The sequence below is a fragment of the Martes martes genome, assembly GCF_963455335.1.
Source record: "Martes martes genome assembly, chromosome: 13".
NCBI lineage: Eukaryota > Metazoa > Chordata > Mammalia > Carnivora > Mustelidae > Martes > Martes martes.
Window position 1 is genome coordinate 86516153 of NC_137901.1, and position 22758 is coordinate 86538910.

The 22758-nt window shown below is 39.6% G+C and overlaps 1 protein-coding gene across 1 annotated transcript in view; it reads left to right on the plus strand.

The window, feature by feature from the left end:
• KNTC1 (kinetochore associated 1) overlaps positions 1-22758 on the plus strand; it is a 77247-nt gene that overhangs the window by 14984 nt on the left and 39505 nt on the right. The window contains exons 12-30 of the mRNA XM_080821594.1: positions 570-668; positions 1895-1938; positions 2045-2110; positions 2203-2278; positions 5093-5218; positions 5309-5398; positions 5775-5828; positions 6422-6483; positions 12323-12434; positions 13427-13570; positions 13758-13814; positions 13907-14008; positions 16429-16548; positions 16641-16784; positions 17462-17560; positions 18200-18303; positions 18716-18815; positions 19435-19569; positions 20778-20897. Of these exons, the coding sequence (XP_080677720.1) occupies positions 570-668; positions 1895-1938; positions 2045-2110; positions 2203-2278; positions 5093-5218; positions 5309-5398; positions 5775-5828; positions 6422-6483; positions 12323-12434; positions 13427-13570; positions 13758-13814; positions 13907-14008; positions 16429-16548; positions 16641-16784; positions 17462-17560; positions 18200-18303; positions 18716-18815; positions 19435-19569; positions 20778-20897 (1854 nt within the window). The remainder of the gene's footprint in view (positions 1-569; positions 669-1894; positions 1939-2044; positions 2111-2202; positions 2279-5092; positions 5219-5308; positions 5399-5774; positions 5829-6421; positions 6484-12322; positions 12435-13426; positions 13571-13757; positions 13815-13906; positions 14009-16428; positions 16549-16640; positions 16785-17461; positions 17561-18199; positions 18304-18715; positions 18816-19434; positions 19570-20777; positions 20898-22758) is intronic.

The following is a 22758-nucleotide window of genomic DNA, read 5'->3' on the forward strand; positions in this document are numbered from 1 at the left end:
AAAAAAAAAAGTGGGGGAGGGTTACCTGGGTGGCTCATTCAGTTAAGCATCCAACTCTTGATTTCAGCTCTGGTCATGATCTCAGGGTTGTGAGATTGAGCCCTGCACTCAGCGCAGAATCTGCTTGTCCCTGTCCCTCTGCTTCTCCCCCACTCACGTGCACGCGCTCGCTCTCCCCCACCTCCAAATAATTAAATAAATAAATATTTTTTTAAAAAATGGCTCTAAGTCTCCACTTCCCATTTAATGGAGCATTGCAGAATTAAAAATATCCACAAGAAAATGTTCATTAGAGTGACTCATAGTTAGGAATTAACATTCACCTTAAATAAAATTATAGAATGAACTTCAGGCGTATTGTTTTTCATCCGGCAGACTTGGAAGTTGGAATAGAGCATAATTTTATATGTAACATTTTAATAATTCACTAATGGACTTAGTTATAAAATTGTTTTTTGCATTTAGCCTTGTACCAAATATTTTAATCTAGGCTCATGATTATGAAGTACTGTCTTGTTCTTATGAATTTATATGACCTACTAAACTAATTGCTCCTCTGTTTTTCCTAGATGAAAAATCTCATGGTTTATTCATTACCTACGATGGAAATACTGTATTCTTTGGAAGTATCTAGCGTTTCCTCTCTGGTCCAATCCGGAATTAGCACAGTATGTTGATGTGTATTTTGTACTTTATAATAAAAACCATTAAGTAAGCTAGGGGGCGCCTGGCTGACTCGGAAGAACATGGGATTCTTGATCTCAGGGTCCTAAGTTTGAGCCCCATGCTGGGTGTAAAGATTACTTAAATGATTTTTTTTTTCTTTAAAGTTAAGTAAACTAAGCATGAGTGTAATACCTGGATAGATCTCAGGTTTACAAGTGTATTTCATGTTACCAGATGTTTTCAAATACATTTGCCAAATACTAGTCTTCATATAAGGAAAAGAAAGGCATATTATTTAAATAAAACCTGAATCATCTACTTACTCAGTTTTCTTGTGTTTCTGCAGGAAATATGATAAGTAATTTGGGGGGAGGGTCATTGCTTTTATGTACTTACCTTTTAATTATGACTTTGTTAAAAAACGTATTACGTTTGTTTCGTATATTCACACACACACACACACACACACACACACACACACACACAGTGTTTTTCCAAACCATTTGTATTTACTTGCAGACATCATGGCCTGTTGCCCCTAAAGGCTTCAGCAGGTCTCTCCTAAGAATAAGTGCATTCATCTATAGCACCATTATCACTCAGAAAATTTAACATTAATACAATGCTATTATGAAACATACCATCCAGATCCAGATTTTACCAATGGTGCCAATTACTTTAAAACTCTTTTTTTTCCCTTGATCCACCATCCAATCAAGCATGATGCATGGAATTTTGTTGTCACAGTCACAGGGTAGTTTGCTTTAATAGTTCCCTAGTCTTTTTGTTTTGGTAAGACCTTGACATTTTCTGAATCCTATCCTGTTGTGTTATAGAACGTCCTTCTGTTTGGATTTGTCATAATTAGATGCATGCTGAGCTTTATTGGCAAGGATACCATATAGGTAATACTGTATTGAACTGTGTCACATTAAGGGGCTCATGTCCATTTGTCCTTTTGCTAGTGATGACAAGTATGATCACTTGGTTAGGGCAGTTCTGCCAGATTTCTCCACTGTAAGATACTTTTTCCCGTTTGTAATTGCTGAGTAAATTCTGTGGTATTATCCTGAGACTCCAGGAATATCCTTTTTCCCAGTGGTTTTTGGACAGTGAATTTAGAATCTGTTGATGGATAATTCTCACCCAAACCAGTTGTTACTTTAGTAACTAGAAAATGAATTATTTCTGTATTTCAATTTTAAGCATTTTTTTTTAATTGTTGTAGGATACCATATACCTTCTGGAAGGAATTTGCAAAAACGATTCAACGTAGGTCATGTTTTGTTTTATCTAATAAGTTGTTAAATAGCAGCTAACTTACAGTTTGCTTATTAATATTAATGACAAATACACTTACAGTGAACACTTTTTTCAGCTTTTCTAAAGATTCAGTCTCTGTTGTGGTACTCAGATGTCTTACAGAAGCTTTACCAGAAAACAGGTAACTTCTCATTTTCTTTTAAGCTTTACCACTTAATGATAAATTTCCTGATTAATAAAAACTTTACTAAAATTTCTTTTTCAACTTGTCAGATTGAGTCGGTTACTTCACAAACACAGATTTGCTGAAGCCGAGAGCTTTGCAATTCAGTTTGGACTAGATGTTGAGGTAAATCATTCGTGAATTCATTTGTTCATCAAACAAGCTTTTTTTCATGCAACGGGGACTAGGGGAGACGGACATGTAAAGCGTAATTGAAATTTAATGATCAAGCCTATAATTAAGATATGACCAAAGTACACTAGGGATTCAAAGGAGAGATTGACGCTTACTGGGGCGGAAAGCCTTCACGGAGGCAGTAATTTTTATGTCAGATCTTGAAGATATTCCAGATGGTCCGGGAAGAGGAAGGGAATTCTAAGTGCAAGGACAGTGTGAGTAAAGTAAGGGAGGCTTTTAAAAAAATATCTATTTATTCATTTGACAGAAAGAGAGAGAGACCGTGAGAGAGGGAATACAAGCAGGGGGAGTGGGAGAGGGAGAAGCAGGCTTCCTGCGGAGTAGGGAGCTCGATGCGGGGCTCGATCCCAGGACCCCGGGATCATGACCTGAGCTGAAGGCAGAGGCTTAACCCACTGAGCCACCCAGGCGCCCCCCAAATTTTTTTTAATTTTTATTTATTTATTTTTTTTAAGATTTTATTTGTTTATTTGACAGATCACAGGCAGAGAGAGAGGAGGAAACAGGCTCCCTGCCGAGCAGAGAGCCCGATGTGGGGCTCGATCCCAGGATCCTGGGATCATGACCTGAGCTGAAGGCAGAGGCTTTAACCCACTGAGCCACCCAGGCGCCCCCCCCCAATTTTTTTTTAATTAAAAATGACAATAGTGGGTGCCTGGGTGGCTCAGTGGGTTAAGCCTCTGCTTTCGGCTCAGGTCACGATCCCTGGGTCCTGGGATCAAGCCCCACATCGGGCTCTCTGCTCAGCAGAGAGCCTGTTTCCCCCTCTCTCTCTGCCCGCCTCTCTGCCTGCTTGTGATCTCTGTCTGTCAGGTAAATAAAGAAATAAAAATCTTAAAAAAAAAAAAAAAAGTCCTGGAGAGTAAGGAAGGAAAAAGCCGATTGTAGTAAAGAGTTAATACTTCTTTAAGTGGGTGGTAGGCACTCCTGTGTTTTTTGTTTTTAAAGTGTAACATTTTAGGGCACCTGGGTGGCCCAGTCGGTTAAGCATCTGCCTTCAGTTCACGTCATGATCCCAGGGTCCTGGGATCGAGTTCTGGATTGGGCGGCCTGCTCAGTAGGGAGTCTGTTTTTCCCTTTGCTCCCCTTGCCACCACTTGCACTCACTTTCCATCTCTGTCTCTCTCAAAAATAAATAAACAAAATCTTTAAAAATAAATAAAAGTGTAACATTTTAAAACATACAAAGCAATTTTGTCTGTTGTTTAGAAAGGTATACGAGTAAAGGGATAGAGATTAATGGGATATTAAGCACCAAAATCAGAGTAATGGATAATTCTGGTTGGGACAAGGAGAATGATGTATTTGGAAAGAAGAGGAGGGGGTTCTTAAGCTATATTGGTAATATCTATTTTTAAGTAGGGTGTTGAGTACATGAGTGTTATATTATCTTTTTGAACATCTGAAAGTTTTATAATTTATTTTTTTTAAGATTTTATTTATTTATTTAACAGAGAGAGATCACAAGTAGGCAGAGCAGCAGGCAGAGAGAGAGGGGGAAGCAGGCTCTCTGCTCTCTGCTCAGCAGAGAGCCCGATGTGGGGCTTGATCCCAGGACCCAGGGATCATGACCTGAGCCAAAAGCAGAGGCTTAACCCACTGAGCCACCCAGGCACACCTGTAATAACTAATTTTTTTAAAAACTGAATGGGGGCTCCTGGCTGGCTCGGTCAGTAGAGCCTGTGACTCTTGGTCATGAGTTTGAGCCCCACATTGAACATACAGATTACTTTAAAAATATAAATAAAGTTAAAATTAGAAAGTGAATGGAGTGAAAAATCAGAATCCGTGAAAGCAGTTTTCAGGGAGTGGAGAAATATGAGAAGAGAAACTACGCTTTCTTATAATTTTTAGCTTTCAGAATTAGAGAGTCCTTGTTGAAGTTGGCATTTTAGTTATAAGAAAGGAACCTAAACTTTTGGGTATTTCTTTTTTTTTTTTTTTTTTTGTTAAAGATTTTATTTATTTATTTGACAGACAGAGATCACAAGTAGACAGAGAGGCAGGCAGAGAGAGAAGGGGAAGCAGGTTCCCTGCTGAGCAGAGAGCCCAATGTGGGGCTTGATCCCAGGACCCTGGGATCATGACCTGAGCCAAAGGCAGAGGCTTAACCCACTGAGCCACCCAGGCGCCCCAGTTTTGGGTATTTCTTTTTCCTTCTTTCTCTTTCTTCCTTTCTTTCTTAGTGTGTGCGAGCTGGGAGAAGGGCATGGGGAGAGGGAGAGAGAATCTTAAGCAGGCTCCATGGAGCCTGACAAGGGGCTTAATCTGAGCCCAAACCAAGAGTTGGATGCTTAACTGACTGAGCCACTCAGGCGCCCGGTGCGGTCATATTTTAAAAAGCAGCTCCATTGCTTTGGAACTGCATAGTTTCAAGTACATTACTTACTTTCCTGGAGTCTTGGTTTTCTTGATGGTATAACGGGAATGTTAGTATTCATCCCGTTATATGATGAGGCGTAAATGCGTGCTCAGGTTTTTATGAGAATTAAATGAGATAATTCACGTAAGGCTCTTAGTACCCTGCTTGACATGTGTAGTTCAGGACTCAAATGGTCTCCGTAACTCTTGGCAATCTAGATTACCTTTGGGTTATCTGAGTGTTACCTGCTTTACTGTTTATTCTTGGACCACATGAGGCTTCCCCTTTTTTTCATAACAGTCTGTTGCCTGCAGCCTAAGAAGTCATGCACAGGCAGTATTTTGCTTCAAGTTGCTTAATGAAGCATGTTTGTATTACAGCTTGTTTACAAGGTGAAATCCAATGATATGTTAGAGAGATTAGCCTTGAGTTCTGCAGACACCAGCGAGCAGACCGAATGGCAAAAACTCATAGATGAAGCTAAGAACAATCTACATAAAATCCAGGTGTGTTTCCCCCGTCGTGTATGACAACTTTCAGATGGACGGACTGATCGATATTAGGTCACCTGACTGTGTCTGGCATTTCTGAAACAGGACGATGAATTTGTGGTGAATTACTGCTTGGAGGCTCAGTGGCTAACCTATGAAACAACCCAGGAAATGCTAAATTATGCCAAAACCCGGGTAGGTTTTTATGATGTTTGTACCTGTTAGTTTGTCTCATGCAAAAGAAACCATCTCAGAAAAAATGAATCTTGTCTCCATCGCACACATGTCCTAAAGTGCATTTTTTGCCATAGGTTCCTGTCAGTGAGCTCTGAATACTGTTGCTAGTTATATTCCTTAAAATCAAGGTGTAACAGACGGGCAAAATATTGTGAGCTGTTTTCATAAGATGCATTATTTTTTTAAGATGTGTCATTTTTTACTCATTCACTGTTCATCTCAGAGTTCAATGTGACCTGATAATTTGTGTCCTTTCACAGAAAATCCATCTTCCTTCATGAAAAAAAACTAATATAGCAGATATATTAACTTTGTTTCTCATTGTTCATCTTAGCTTTTGAAAAAAGAAAATAAAACCGTTCCTGTCTATTCTGAGGGTTTAAAAGAGGTAATTACACTGTACTTAATTTGAGGGTAAATGTACCTTTACAGTATGTCTTTCAATTCAAGATAGACCTGTATTTTTTCAAGAGCAACTTATTTTAATTCTTGTTTCCTTACTGAAAAGTAGGAATAATAATAGTACTTATAGGGTTATTTTGAAGTCAGATGAAATAATTTATATAAACCATTTTGCCTTGTGTCTGGCATTGGTTAACCACACAAATAAATATTAACCATGATGGTAACTATCATGGTTTAAACTCTTATTAAAGCAAAGTAAATTTTCAGTATAATCCAACTGCATTTTAACATAAGGGCATTTATATAAATCACTGGGAAAACTAGTTAATTTTGAAGGGACCTACAATTATTGTGTAAATGCCTTCTCTTTTGCGGTTTTATTGCACTGAATGTGATTGGAAATGTTTCCATTATTCCAAGGTTTTTTGGGTTATATTTATGAGAATTGATCTCTAATATGAGGTAAAATGTGCAAGACTTCCAAAATAGAAGGCCTAATTTCTAGGGGTTTTTTAACTTAATTTTCTTGCATAAGACATTCAAATTATCACTTTTTTTTTTTTTTTTTTTTTTTAGGTACTAAGGGCTCATGCAAAATTGACTACTTTTTATGGAGCATTTGGACCAGAAAAATTCAGGTGTGTACATTCTTCATTTTTTATTTTTAGATTATAAATTAGACTAAATGTGTTTCTGGGAATCGGGTGATAGAAAATATTCTTTTTCTGCTAGATTGTAGATACTCTTCTCCACCATCTATGGAACTAATAAATTTGAAAGGCAAATTTAAATGCACGTATCTTTGCCTTAGCAATTTTACTTCTGGCAGTTGATTCTATTAGATATACTAACATGTGCACCAAGAATATCACTATTTACACATATGAGAGATAGTTATCTTAAAGATAATAGAAATTATTTGCCAAATTAACAACGAAGGGGGAAGCTTTATATTTTCCCTTGTGGCTAGTCAATCCCCCGTTCCCTGTTGTATTTGTCTATCTCTGGACTTTATATTCAGTGGATTTTATATTTTTCATTCACCAGTATCATATAGTTTTTTGGTTTTTTTTTAAGATTTTATTTATTTATTTGAGAGATAGAAAGAGAGAGCCTGAGTCGGGGGAAGGGGCAGAGGGAGAGGGAGAAGCAGACTCCCCACTGAGCAAGGAGGCTGATGTGGGGCTTGTTCCCAGGACTCTGAGATCATGACCTGAGCCAACGGCAGAGGCTTTAACCCACGGAGCCACCCAGGCACCCCAATTAATGTGATTTTAGAATGTCCTATTATCTGATTAAACTAGCCCTGATATATTTTCCATACTTTTCTGAATCCGGGGGGCAATTTTCTCATGTTTGTTTTTCTGTATGACATTTAGAATGAGAATCACCTTACCCAGTTTATTTATTTATTATTTTTTAAAATTTAAATTCAATTAATTAACATATAATATATTAGTTTCAGAGGTAGAGGTCAGTAATTAATCAGTCTTATAAGACTCGTTACATCGCGTGCCCTCCTTAACGTCCATCCCCCTTCCCCCATCCCCCTCCCCTCCAGCAACCCTCACTTTGTTTCCTATGATTAAGAGTCTCTTATAGTTCGTTCCTCTCTCTGATTTTGTCTTGTTTTTCCCTCCCTTCCCCTATAATCCTGTTTTGTTTCTTAAATTCCACATATGAGTGAGATCATATGATGATTGTCTTTCTCTGATTGCGTAATGCCCTCTAGTTCCATCCATGTCATTGCAAATTGCCAACATTTCATTTCTTTTGATGGCTGTGTAGTATTCCATTGTATAGATATACCACATCATCTTTTTTTTTTTAATCTGACAAAGGATTTGTTTTTAGAACATAGAAAAACCATTTATAACCTAATAATAAAAAGGCAAGTAGCCTAGTAAAAACAAAACATGGGCAAAACACTTGAACACATACTTGACAAAAGAAGATGTACGAATGGCTGATAAACGTGAAAAGTCAAACATGGGATTACCCTGCAGTCTAGCAGTTCTCCTACATCTTTATCCAAGAGAAATAAAAAATAATCTAAAAATGCATTTTTTAAAAGATCTTATTTATTTATCTGAAAGAGAGAGAGAATGAGCAAGGGGCAGAGGCAGAGGCAGAGGGAAGGGGAAAAGCAGACTCCCTGCTGAGCAGGGAGCCCAACGTGGGACTCGATCCCAGGACCCTGAGATCACGACCTGAGCCAAAAGCAGATGCTTAACTGATTGAATCACTCAGGTGCGCCTAAAAATGCATTTTTGTTCATAGTAGCCAAACACTGATAATAACCCAAACATCCATCAACAGAAGAATAGATGTATAACTGTAGTGTGTTCATACAACAGAATACTGCTTAGCAATAGAAAGAACAAACTGCTGGCGCGCACACAGCCCCGTGAACAAACCTTAGAAACATTATGCTTGTAAGGGTTCTGCAGTTGGCAGAATAACAACCCCTCAAAGATGTCCAGGTCCAAATCCCCATTAACCACATGGCAAAATGTGATGAAGGTTGAGGACCTAGAGATGGGGAGATAACTTCGGATCACCGGAGTCCTTAAGAGCAGAGGAGCCTTCCTGGCTGTGGTCAGAGGAGATGTGACAAAGGATGAGTGGTCTGAGATACAACGTCGCTGACTTTGAAGATGGAAGAAGGGACAACAAGCCAGGGAATGTGGGTGGTCTCTAGAGGCTGAAAAAGGCAAGGAAAGAGACTCTTCTCTAGAGATTCCACAAAGGAACAGCTCTGCCAACACCTTGACTTTGACCCACTGAGAACACTTATTGGGCTTCTAACACACAAACCTATAAGATAATAAATTTCTGTGGTCTTAAGCAGTTAAGTTTGTGGTAGTCTGTTACAGCAGCAACTAGAAACCATCTTCACTGGTTTTCTTTTTTGAGATTTGATTCAAGCCTACGTTTTAATTCCTTCAAACCAATATTATCCAAGTTTTTTTGTTTGTTCCTATGTTTGTGTTTTTACTCCTAATTTTTCTTTTTTTAAATTTAAATTCTATTACGGGACGCCTGGGTGGCTCAGTTGGTTAAGCAGCTGCCTTCGGCTCAGGTCATGATCCCAGCGTACTGGGATCGAGTCCCGCATCGGGCTCCTTGCTTGGCGGGGAGCCTGCTTCTCCCTCTGCCTCTGCCTACCACTCTGTCTGCCTGTGCTTGCTTGCTCTCTCTCTCTAACAAATAAATAAATTAAAAAAAAATTTAAATTTAAATTCTATTACTTAACATATAATGTATTGTGTTTTAAGGGTACAAGTCTGTGATTCATCAGTCTTACCTAACACCCAGCACTCGTCACAACACATACGCTCCCCAGTTATCCATCACCTAGCCACCCTGTCCCCTGACGCCTCTCCCCTCCAGCAACACTCAGTTCGTTTCCTAAGATTAAGAGTCTCTTATGGTTTGTCTCCCTTTCTCGTTTCATCTTGTTTCATTTTTTCCTCTCTTCCCCTATGATCCTCTATCTTGTTTCTTAAATTCCACGTATCAGTGAGATCACATAATTGTTTTTCTCTGATTGACTTACTTTGCTTAACATAATACCCTCTAGTTCCATCCATGTTGCAAATGGCAAGATTTCATTTCTTTTTGGCTAATTAATATTCCGTTGTAAACATACCACGTCACCTTTATCCATTCATCTGTTGATGGACATCTGGGCTCTTTCCATAGTTTGGCTATTGTGGACACTGCTGCTATAAACAGTGGGTGCAGTTCCCTCTTTGGATCACTGTATTTGTATCTTTGGGGCAGTACCTTACCCACTTTAAAGAAATCTTATTTGGGGGGCACCTGAGTGGCTCAGTCATTTAAGCGTATGACTTGATCTCAGCTTGGGTTGTGATCTCAGGGTCGTGAGATTGGGCCCTGTGTCACATGTCTCACTCAGTGCCCAGTCTGCTTGAGATTCTCTTTGTCCCTCTCCCTCTGCCCCTACCCCTGCTCATATGCATACATACTCTCTCTAATGAATAAATAAAATCTTTTTTAAAAATCCTATTTTGGAAAAAAAAAAAAATCCTATTTTGGGGCGCCTGGGTGGCTCAGTCATTAAACGTCTGCCTTTGGCTCAGGTCATGATCCCAGGGTTCTGGGATTGAGCCCCACATCGGGTTCCCTGCTTGGCAGGAAGCTGCTTCTTCCTCTCCCGATTCCCCTGCTTGTGTTCCCTCTCTTACTGTCTCTCTCTCTCTCTCCATCAAGTAAATAAAATCTTTTTTTAAAAATCCTCTTTTATTAGGATTTTAAATTTTTACTTATTTTTATTTTCTTATCGGGAGTATGCTGAATGGAAGATCAATCTGGGGAGAACCAGCATCTTTACATTATTGAATCTTCCTTTTTAGGGACATTATGTCCTACTCATTCTGTCCTTTTTTTTAATGTTCCGGAGCAGTATCTACTCAGTTGTCTTTATATAGCTCTTTTTTTTTTTTTTAAGATTTTATTTATTTATTTGACAGAGAGAAAGATCACAAGTAGGCAGGGAGGCAGGCAGAGAGAGAGAGGAGGAAGCAGGCTCCCCGCTGAGCAGAGAGCCCGATGCGGGGCTTGATCCCAGGACTCTGGGATCATGACCTGAGCTGAAGGCAGAGGCTTTAACCCACTGAGCCACCCAGGCGCCCCAATAGCTCTTAAATATTTTTCCTACTGCTATAAATGGGACGTGTCTCCATCATATTTTTGAAAGGCTATGAAAAACTATTGATTTTTTAAAATTACTTTTTAATCAACTACTTTATTGAATTCATTTTTTATAAAAAAAGATTTTATTTATTTATCTTAAACAGAGAGCACTAACAAGTAGAGGGGAGAGGCAGAGGGAAAGGGTGAAGCAGACTTGCCACTGAGCAGGGATCCCAACATGGGATACCAACCCTGGGATCATGACCTGAGCCAAAGGTACTTAACCAACTGAGCCACCCAGGTGCCTTTGCATTCCTTTATTATTCTTAATAGTGTTTCAGTTGCTGGGCGCCTGGGTGGTTCAGTGGGTTAAGCCTCTGCCTTCAGCTCAGGTCATGATTTTAGGGTCCTGGGATCAAGCCCAGGATTGGGCTCCCTGCCGAGCAGGGAACCTGCTTCTTGCTCTGCCTCTGCCTGCCTCTCTGCCTACTTGTGATCTCTCTCTGTCAAATAAATAAATAAAAATCTTTTTTAAAAGTCTCAGCTGATCTTATTTTTTTTTTTTAAAGATTTTATTTATTTGTTTGACAGAGATCACAAGTAGGCAGAGAGGCAGGCAGAGAGGAAGGGAGGAAGCAGGCTCCCTGCTGAGCAGAGAGCCCGATGCGGGGCTCGATCCCAGAACCCTGGGATCATGACCCGAGCCGAGGGCAGAGGTTTTAACCCACTGAGCCACCCAGGTGCCCCTCTTATTTTTTACAAGTATGTGATTATATATTCAAATAATGATAAATAAATAAAATCTTTTTTAAAAAAAGACTCCATAAAATAATTACGTAATACACTTAAGTGTGTGGCACGATTTCCTCTGTTTGTATATTTGTTTTAAAAAATTAATAATGATAATTTTAACTCATTTTTCCCCCTTTCCTCATCTCCTTGACTGGTACTTACAGAACAGTATATATATTTTATTTTTTTTTAAAGATTGTATTTATTTATTTGACAGACAGAGATCACAAGTAGGCAGAGAGATAGGAGGAAGCAGGCTCCCTGCTGAGCAGAGAGCCCGATGTGGGGCTCGATCCCAGGATCCTGAGATCATGACCTGAGCTGAAGGCAGAGGCTTTAACCCACTGAGCCACCCAGGCGCCCCAAACAGTATATATATTTTAAAGATTTTATTTAGTTTAGAGAGAGGGAGGGAGGGAGAGGGACAAGCAGACTCCCCGCTGAATGCAGAGCCTGCCACAGGGCTCAATCCCAGGACCTCGAGATCATGACCTGAGCCAAAATCAATAGTCAGACACTTAACCGACTGGGCCATCCAGGAGCCCCTCATTCATTTTAAAAACTTATTAGGAGCACCTGGGTGGCTCAGTTGGTTAAGTATCTGATTTCAGCTTAGGTCATGATCTCGGGGTCCGGGGATTGAGCCCCACAACTGGCTTCCTGCTCAGTGGGGAGTCTCCTTCTCCTTCCCCCTTTGCCCTTTCCCGGGCTCTTGCTCTTGCTTGCTTGCGCTTTCTCTCTCAAATAAATAAAATTTTTAAAAAACAACTTAAAATAATTGCTTGTATATGTGTGATTATCCCAGGAAGGACCTATAAGAAAAGATGACTTTCAGGGAGGGTAACAGGAGCTCTACAAGTCTGGGATAGGAAGGAAACCACTTTTTACTGCATAATCTTTGGAACTTTTTTTAACTTTGTTGGGGGGGGGCACTAAACCACTAGTTAAAATGTCTAATGGTATCCACTTGTAACATTATGACCTTCGTTTTTTAACTACCAACTTTTCCCTTCTCTTACTTTGCAGCGGTAGTTCTTGGATTGAATTTCTGAATAATGAAGATGACCTTAAGGATATCTTTTTACAGCTACGAGAAGGAAACCTTGTTTGTGCACAGTACCTTTGGCTTCGACATAGGGTAATCTGTTTTGGATTTTGTTGTTAGTGGCTTTATGGCTCCTGGGATAGGTGATTGAATCTGTTGTCTTCACGTGAATAAAGGGTGTCAGGTGTGAATGGGCAATGGAATGTTTGATAAAATTTTCCTGGTGATATTAAATTAGAGGTGAAGTTACTTTAGAAGCATGTTTTATCTCATTCAGAGTCCAGTTAACTCCTAAACTTAGCTCAAAAGGCAACATTTTGGGGCACCTGGCTGGCTCAGTTGGTGGAGCATGTGACTTTTGATCTCGGGGTTGTGGGTTTGAGCCCCACATTGGGCATGGAGATTACTTTAAAATCTTAAAAAAAAGGGGGGGGGCATCTGGGTGGCTCAGTGGGTTAGGCCTCTGCCTTCAGCTCAGGTCATGATATCAGGGTTCTGGGATCAAGCCCCATATCGGGCTCTCTGTGCAGCGGGGAGCCTGCTTCCCCCACCCCCGCCCGCCTCTCTGCCTACTTGTGATCTCTGTCAAATAAATTATAAAATAGAATCTTTAAAATCTTAAAAAAAAAAAAAAGCAAGCAACTTGTTATTGAATGATTTATTGATGGGCTTTCTTAACTACGGCTGGTGAAGTTGTTCCTGTACAGCTCAGACTGTGTAAAGGGTTGTGCGTCAGCAGCTCTACTCCAGTTCTCCCCATGTTGGCTGATATCGTGAGGTCCAAAAAGTGGCATTTTGGTGTGATGTGGCTTGTTTGGATTTGCACTCTCACCTCCTATTAAGTTTTCCTTCCTCCGCCGGTTCCACTGCCCCCTAATTTATTAGTTGGTCCTTGCTGCCGTGAGAGTTCGTGGGATTCGTGGCTGCCAACGACTCATCAGTATAGAGTAAATCACCCTTCGTGCTCGTAATTAAGACAGTAAAATATTTCCAAAAATGACTTCCTAACAAGTCTTTCCATTTTGGGGAGGCTGTCATTTTAAGTCCGTCCGATAGATCCTAATTTCTCACTCTGTATAATTTAGGCAAATTTCGAAAGCAGATTTGATGTGAAAATGCTTGAGAACTTGCTCAATTCAATTTCTACACCAGTGTCTTTGCAAAAGCTTTGCCCGTGGCTTAAAAATGATGTGATCCCATTCGTGAGAAGGGCTGTACCTGAAGGGCAGGTGAGTTGCCTTCAGTGTTTCCACTCTGGGTCATTCAGGTCTAGCCTTTGCCTTATCTCACTGCAGAGTAAAGGGCGGTAACGCCAGGTAGTTCAGTGCCTCTGTTGAAAGGTTATCATGGGGGGTTTAAATTATTTCCTTGATTATCTACTGACTATTTTATTTTCAAATGATATGTCTGTTTCAGAAAATTCTTGCAAAATGGTTGGAACAAGCAGCCAGGAACCTTGAATTAACTGATAAGGTAATACCAGTATAATTAACACTGAAAAGACATTTCAAACACTCCCAGTGGCATACAACGTCACTTTTAATGGTCTGTGTTCCTCTTTAAAGGCAAACTGGCCAGAAAATGGACTTCAACTGGCAGAGGTATTTTTTACAGCGGAAAAACCAGATGAATTGGCATTGGTGTCCTGTTGGCATTGGATTTCCTTGGTATGATATAGAAAATGAATTTTCAGTAATAAAGCATTCAGTTTATGTTTAAGGATTTGTGTACATGTACTAAGAGATACATCTACTTCTTGCATGTTCTGTTTGTGTGTTCTTTTATTATGTACATCTAAAATTCACCAACCAAACAGGAAACCATATATAAACATACTCCTCAGTAGTATAATTGGAATTTTCTGCATTGGCAGCAATTCACAGTCCTTTAAAGGAATGAAACTTAATAATGCTTTAGGATTAGTTTTCTTTTTTTTTTTTTTTTTAAGATTTTATTTATTTGCCAGAGAGAGAGAGAGAGTACACACAAGCAGGCAGAGAGGCAGGCAGAGGCAGCGAGAGAAGCAGGCTCCCTGCTGAGCAAGGAGCCGATTCGGGACTCGATCCCAGGACCCTGGGATCATGACCTGAGCCGAAGGCAGCGGCTTAACCAACTGAGCCACCCAGGCGTCCCAGGATTAGTTTTCAAGATCTTATTTAAGCCAGCAAACCACTCCCAGTTCTGATTGCTGTTCTTAGGCATTCCAATAGCCATTATGGCTTAAGTACTAGTGTATTTTTTAAAAGATCAAATTAAAAAAAAAAAAAAAATGCTGGGACTTTTTTGACTGAAAAAAAAATAGCAGTGCTAGAAAGGTTACTAAGCTCAAGAACACTGCTGTTATTTTGATGTTAATTTGAAGTTCATGAATTGAATTTAGTATTTGACTTCTAAGTTTCTTATATTATTTCTTTTTCCCTTTAAATTTCTAAAAACTAGAAAGCATTCATTATATTGAAAAAAAAAAGGAAAGTACGTTCTTGTATTTTAAAAAAGTCCGTTGGGGTGCCATAAATTAGTTTATAAATTACTATATGAGACATCCCCGTATGATCTCAACTCTGAAGTATTAAAGACTTAAGTACCAGAAGGTAAACCTTATATATGATAATATACATTATAAAATTGCACCTATTTCTTAAATTTCTGGAGCCTAAAAATAAATAATAAATTTCCTTCTGCTTTCTGATGTAGCAGATTCTTTTTTTTTTTTTTAAGATTTTATTTATTCATTTGATACAGACAGCAAGAGAGGGAACAAAAGCAGGGGGAGGGGCAGAGGGAGAAGCAGGCTTCCTGTTGAGCAGGGAGCCCAACTCGGGGCTGGATCCCAGGATCCTGGGATCATGACCTGAGCTGAAGGCAGACAGACGCCTAATGACTGAGCCACCGAGGGGCCCCAGATAGAGCAGATTCTTGCTAATAATTGTACTTACTGGTTATATACTATTAAAAATTAAATAGGAATTTTTTGGTGTATGTTTCAACTAGTATATTGATATATATAATCAGTATATATTGATCATTATAATACATTTTTCATAGAAGAGCTTTTCTTCTTGCTATAAAACACTATGTCCTGGGGTGCCTGGGTCACTCAGTTGGTTAAGCATCTGCCTTCAGCTCAGGTCGTGATCCTAGATTCCTGGGATTGAGCCCCATGTCTGGCTCCTTGCTCGGCAGGAACCCTGCTTCTCCCTCTGCCTGCTGCTCTCCCTGCTTGTGTTCTCTGTCAAATAAATAAATAAAATCTTAAAAAAAAGAAATAAAAAAAAATTACTCTGTCTTTTCTCTGTTAATTGTCTTTATCAATATTGAAAATTCTGTTTCTTGTATATAAGTTTGCAAAATGTTACAGCTTTATATCCGATCTTTATATCTTGATCTATATAGATGGGACATTGAGGGCCATCTAAATGATGTTTTTGTACATAAGCTTAAAATATTACACTAATGTTCAGAGGTACCTGGCTAACTCAGTTGGTGGAGAATGAGACTCTTGATCTCACAGTGTAGATTCAAGTCCCACATTAAGTGTAAAGATTATTTAAAAAATAAAATCTTAGGGCAGCCTGTGTGGCTCAGTCGGTTGGATGTCCAGCTCTTGATTTGGGCTCAGGGTATGATCTCAGGGTCGTGAGATCCTGAGTGTGTTGGGCTCCACACTGGGTGTGTGGAGATTTTATTTATTTTAGAAAGCACAAGTAGCAGGGGAGAGAGAATCCTCAAACAGACTTCCCACTGAATGCTGAGCCCAACTAGGGCTTGATCCCCCCAGGACCCTGAGATCATGACCTGAGCTGAAATCAAGAGTCAGATGCTTAACTGACTAAGCCATCCAGGCACCCCTAATGTTGAAGTTTTTCTGTTTGTTTGTTTGTTTGTTTGTTGAGAAAGAAAATTGCCTTTAGATTTCTGTTGGATTCTAATCTGTAACTTTGCACTAGTTAATGAGTTAAAATTCCACAAAACTTATAGGCATTAGGTACAGATTTCCTCTTATATACATAATCATGGTCATTTTTTATTTTATCTGAAATAATTCTGATTTTTCTGTGTATTTCCCCTCTCACACTTCTGTTTTTAGAAGGATTATCAAAACACGGAGGAAGTATGTCAGCTAAGGACTCTGGTAAATAACTTGCAGGAGTTGATCACATTGCATAGGAAATATAACTGCAAACTGGCCCTCTCTGATTTCGAGAAGGTAAAAACCTAGATTTATCTTAAGTGTTATTTTTTAATCACAGCCACTATGACTAGAACTTGCATCTCTGCTGCCTTTCTCTTGGCACCCAGGAGACTACAACCACCATTGTGTTCCGCATGTTTGATAAAGTGTTAGCCCCAGAGCTGATTCCTTCTGTCTTAGAGAAGTTTATAAGAGTTTACATGCGGGAACATGGCTTACAAGAGGAGGAACTTCTTCTACTCTACATAGAGGTAACTTCTTTACCTCTAGTCTTTTCCCCTTGTGTCTATGTGTGTCACTGTTTAAACAACTAACCCTATAAGCCTCTGCCTTCGGCTCAGGTGGTGATCTCAGGGTCCTGGGATCAAGCCCCGCATCTGGCTCTCTGCTCAGCGGGGAGTCTGCCCCCCCCTCCTGACTCTGCCTCCTTGTGATCTCTGTCAAATAAATAAAATAAAATCTTTAAAAAAAAAATAAAATAAACATCTAACCCTATAGGGAATGTCATGCTTTACCATCAGGATTTATGCAGCGGACTGTATTAGTTAATGTGGTATATTGATTGACTGGTAACCTTGGGCAGAATGGGATAATATTAGGACTTTCTCCAAATACATATTGTGAAATAAAAGGAGCATGAGCTCGATAATGTGAGCAAGTGTTTTCACACATTAGTAAGCTGCAGTCATCTCATTTGTAGATTCTTCAGGAATATTTCCTTCTTAAGTTTCCTTGTCCATATAAAACGAAAGGCCAAGGCCTTAGCAATTTTTTTTTTGAGCATTGTTTCACATTCATGGCTAAGTCGTTTTTGTTTATTTTTTTTTCACATCTATAAAAGATGTTTTTCTATATCTATATGTGTTTTTACTTTTTTTTTTTTAGTGAGAGTTTCAAATTTTAAAAATATGTGTTTATCCCCTTTTAGGATTTATTGAAGAGATGTAGCTCGAAGTCCACATCACTCTTTGAGACCGCATGGGAAGCAAAAGCCATGGCGGTCATAGGATGTTTATCAGACACAGACGTAAGTAGATAGTGACGATGTAGATTTTCCTTTGAGCATCGCGTCTTTTCTGAAAACTTTCTCTCTGATCTCAAAGGCAGTCCATATTTGTTAAGAAGAATTTGTGAAGTTTGGAAAAATAAAAATAAATAAATAAAAACCACCCATAATTCCATTTTCTTTCATTATAGAAAATAAGAAGTAAAAATTTTCTCATTCCCATCCCCAGAAGAACTGCCATGGATGGTTGGGTGCATATATTTCTAGGCTTTTCTATGATTATGCAAACACGGACACATTTTTAAAATCTGTTATAACACACTTTTATTATGACTTCCCACTGTTACCATTATAAACTGTGAATAAAGTCATGAAAAATATTTTTAAACACAGAGACTAGAGGCTGTTGAAAGGAATAGAGCTATATGACTTCACTTTCAGCAGAGAAAATATTTTTCCGAGTTTTTCTAAATAATGAAATTGCTCGTGATGTGTGAGAATCAGAAGGAACATACACGTTTGCAGTCAGAGGAGATACTCTGAGCATCCACACCGTAGATGTAAGACCTCTGCTGCTATAGATGAGGCAGTGTCATTAATTTCCGTGAAACGTGAATCCGAGGGCTCTTCTGCACGGTCAGTGTCTGTGTGTCTTCATAGCTCATATTCGACGCTGTGCTTAAGATAATGTACGCGGCGGTGGTTCCCTGGAGCGCAGCAGTGGAGCAGCTGGTGAGACAGCACCTAGAAATGGACCATCCCAAGTAAGACGGCAGTCTCCCAGATCATGGTGTTGGTGTTGGATAAGCCTCCTGTTTCCCCTTGACATTCATTTATGTTTTATGCCCTTTACTGTGTCCCTTAGTATAAAAAAAAAAAAAAGACAATCCATGTTAATACCAACAAATTTCTTGGGCACGTGGGTGGCTCAGTCAGTTGAACGTCTGACTGTTGATTTCTGCTCAGGTCGTGATCTCAGGGTCTGGGGATCGAGCCCCACGTTGGGTTCTGAGGTCAGCGCATAGTCTGCTTATCCCTCTCCCTCTGCCCTTCCCATCCCCCCCACCCCCTTGTGCTAGCTTGCCTCCCTCTCTCCCTCTCTCCCTCTCTCCAAGAAATGAATAAGTAAAATCTTTTAAAAAATCGTTTAAAAAATATGAGCAAATTTCCTTTCAGAGTCAAGTTATTACAGGAAAGTTACAAACTAATGGAGATGAAAAAACTTCTGCGCGGCTATGGAATAAGAGAGGTGAACCTCTTAAACAAGGAAATCATGGTGAGTACAGTAGTTGAAGGGTCTTGAAGCCCGCTGTTCCATTCTGAGGGCAACTTGGGAAAACTAATGAGGACTTCATATTCTTGAAGGCTAAGAAGAGCTAAGTTCTCCACTACTTTCCTTTTGTAGGAGAGAGTGTGAATAGGACGTTCAGGGGTGCCCGGCTAGCTCAGTAGATGGAGTGTTCAACTCTTGATCTTGGGATCATGAGTTCAAGCCCTACATTGGATGCAGAGATTACTTAATTAAATAAATAAAACACAAAAAAATCATAAATCTTCTTTTAAAATTGGGTATTCACTTGTTTATTAGGATAGTAAAGATAACAAATAAGGACATTAAGAAGCTAAAGGAGTATATCAAATCATCACGTTGTACACCTTAAATATACGCAGGGTTTGTTTGTCACTTACATACCCCAAGAAACCGGGATGGTGGGGGGGAGGTAGACAAGACTATCATAAAATTCAGAATATAAATCGTGTTTTAATTTTTCACACAGCTTAGGTTTTTTGCTGCTTGATTTTAATTTGATGAGTACTTTGCCTTTATGAACAAAGGACTTCTGGGTTCTCTGAGATTTCATAATAAAGAAATGTATATATTGTCTCTGCTTCAGAGGGTGGTCAGATACATTCTCAAGCAAGATGTCCCATCTTCCTTAGAAGATGCTTTGAAGGTGGCTCAAGCATATATGTTGCCCGACGATGAAATTTACAGTCTAAGGATTATTGACCTGATTGATAGAGAACAGGTATGAAAGTTCTGTATTGTCCTTTCTTAGGTTTCTTTGTTAAGTAAATCTGTAAAAGCTCAAATCACTCAAATTATCTGAATAGATTATCACGAAAGAAAGTTATACCAAGGGGCACCTGGATGGCTTAGTCAGTTAAGCATCACCTTTGGCTCAGGTCATGATCCCAGGATCCTGGGATCGAGCTCTGCATCTGGCTCCTTGCTCGGTGAGGAGTCTGCTTCTCCCTCTCCCACTCCCACTGCTTATGCTCTCTCTCTCTCTCACTCTCTCTCAAATAAACAAATAAAATCTTAAAGAAAAAAAAGAAAGAAAGATATACCAGGATGAAAATATTAGATGTTAGATTGGCCATATTCTTTATATCTGTAGGTTGTTGTTGTTGTTGTTTTTAAGATTTTATTTATTTATTTGACAGAGACACAGTGAGAGAGGGAACACAAGCAGGGAGAAAGGGAGAGGGAGAAATGGGCTTACCGCAGAGCACATTGCCCAATTTGGGCTGGATCCCAGAACCCTGGGATCATGACCTGAGCTGAAAGCAGACACCTAATGACTGAGCCACCCAGGCGCCCCCATATCTGTAGGCTCTTTAAAAGTATTTTATGGGGCACCTGGGTGGCTCAGTGGGTTAAAGCCTCTGCCTTCGGCTCAGGTCATGATCCCGGGGTCCTGGGATTGAGCCCCACATCGGGCTCTCTGCTCAGCAGGGAGCCTGCTTCCTCCTCTCTCTCTCTCTGCCTGCCGCTCTGCCTACTTGTGATCTCTGTCTGTCAAATAAATAAATAAAAATCTTTAGAAAAAAAATTTTAAAAAGTATTTTATGACTAGCTATTGGGCTTTCATACTCTTTGGTGTTCATGAAACATAGACTCATGTTTTTTATACACTGTAGGACCCTTTGATTCCAGAATAGGGTGTGCATTTTCTTTTTATATTTTGAATGTCTAATGTCTTTATTTTGATATAATTCTATAACCATGAGCATAGTTAAGAATTATAAAATATAGAGGGGTGTATTTGAATTTAATTTTTTTTGTTTGCTGTCATCAAAATCAGAGTTATCAGCTTTTTTAAAGTATTAGACCATATTCTATTTTTTTTAAATACTGTCTTTTCACCTTTAAATAGAAAAAAGCAAGAGGTAAGTCTAAACTTTCCTTTACAAGTACCAGCTGTTTTTTCTTCCTTTCAAACACTGTTTATAGAGTGAAGACTGTGTCCTTCTGTTGAGGTCTTTGCCTCCTGCTGAAGCTGAGAAAACTGCAGAACGGGTAATCATATGGGCACGGTTGGCATTACAGGAAGAACCAGATGATTCTAAAGAGGTGAGATTTTCACTAAATACAGATAAATCCAGTATTTATGGATAGTAATCAACAGGATAGAAAAGATAGATAAACAGATAGGAATATCTCCTCTTCTCACCGCTAGAACGTCCTAATGTAAAACTTCTTGTGTAAATTTGCTGCATAGAAAAGAACCACATATGGCTGTTTTGGAGCAACGGCTTGAGCCCTCACTGAGAATCTGGGATCTACAAACCAGAAGGATTAATTGAAGTAGATGTTGTACACAAAGGGTTTTCCATAAACCTTTGCAATATAAACATGTTTTGTGTTATATAGGACATAGTCATTACTATCAAATAATGACGTCAGCCACGCCCAGTCCATGAAGCATCCAGCTCTTGGTTTTGGCTCAGGTCATGATCTCATGGATCATGAGATTGAGCCCCACATCAGGCTCCAAGCTCAGCAGGGAGCCTGCTTCCCTTCCCCTCTCTCTGCCTGCCTCTCTGCCTAATTGTGATCTCTGTCTGTCAAATAAATAAATAAAATCTTTAAAAAAAAAAAAAAAGTCATGTCAGCCACAGAATGCATGGAAATCTAAGGAATCTTAGAACATTGAAACCTGGGAAGTTTCAAGAGCGCCAGAACCAAATACCTAATTTATTCAGGATAGTTGGCATTTTTTCTTTTTTCATCCTTTAGAGATAGTTATCCCCCAACCTCTCTCAGCAGTCCATCTCGGTAATTTTTTACCTTTAGGGAAATTAGTTTGGTTATTTTGGCATCTAATATTTATTATGCTCTTACTGTGCTGGAGGCCTTAGGTTAAATACTTTAAATGAATTGTCTACAAAGTTGTGAGATTGTTCCTGTTCTCAGCTCCTTATAGATTAAGTGCAGAAACTAACATTTTAAGGGCGCCTGGGTGGCTCAGTCGGTTGTCAGTTGAGCGTCTGCCTTCGGCTCAGGTCATGATCCCAGGGTCCTGGGATCGAGCCCCACATCAGGCTCCCCGCTCAGTGGGAAGTCCGCTTCTCCCTCTGCCCCTTCCTCCCTGCTTGTGCTCGCTCTCTCTTTTTCAAATTAATAAATCTTAAAAAAAAAAAACTAACATTTTGAAATAAGTGACTTTTGCAAGCTTATTAGAAAGTGGCAGAACCTCAACTCAAACTCTGATACCAGAGTCTGTATTCTTTTTTTTTTTTTTTAAAGATTTTATTTATTTATTTGACAGAGATCACAAGTAGGCAGAGAGGCAGGCAGAGAGAGAGAGGGAAGCAGGCTCCCCACTGAGCAGAGAGCCCGATGCGGGGCTCGATCCCAGGACCCTGAGATCATGACCTGAGCCGAAGGCAGCGGCTTAACCCACTGAGCCACCCAGGCGCCCCCAGAGTCTGTATTCTTAACCATCAGCTTGGACTGTCCTCCGTAGTTGAAATGTTGAAGTACTTTGTGTGGACCTAGCACTTTGTAAGCATTTCATGTACACTGCATTTTTAAAGCTTTTCCTTCTTTGATTTTTTTGTCTTTTTGTTTGTTTTAATCTTGTTGGTCTTCAAAATAATGATTATTTCTTAGACTTTCATTCTCTGAGCTTAAAAAGTGTCAGTTCTTTTTGACTTTTCTAGAGAACTTTGCCTAATGTTTTGTCAAATAATAAATAAAAACTATTAAAAAAGTGAAACTGGGGCGCCTGGGTGGCTCAGTGGGGTAAGCCGCTGCCTTTGGCTCAGGTCATGATCCCAGGGTCCTGGGATCGAGTCCCACATCGGGCTGTCTGCTCAGCAGGGAGCCTGCTTCTCCCTTCCACCCTTGCCTGCCTTTCTGCCTACTTATGATCTCTGTCTGTCAAATAAATAAAATCTTAAAAAAAAAAAAAAAAAGTGAAACTGGAGTG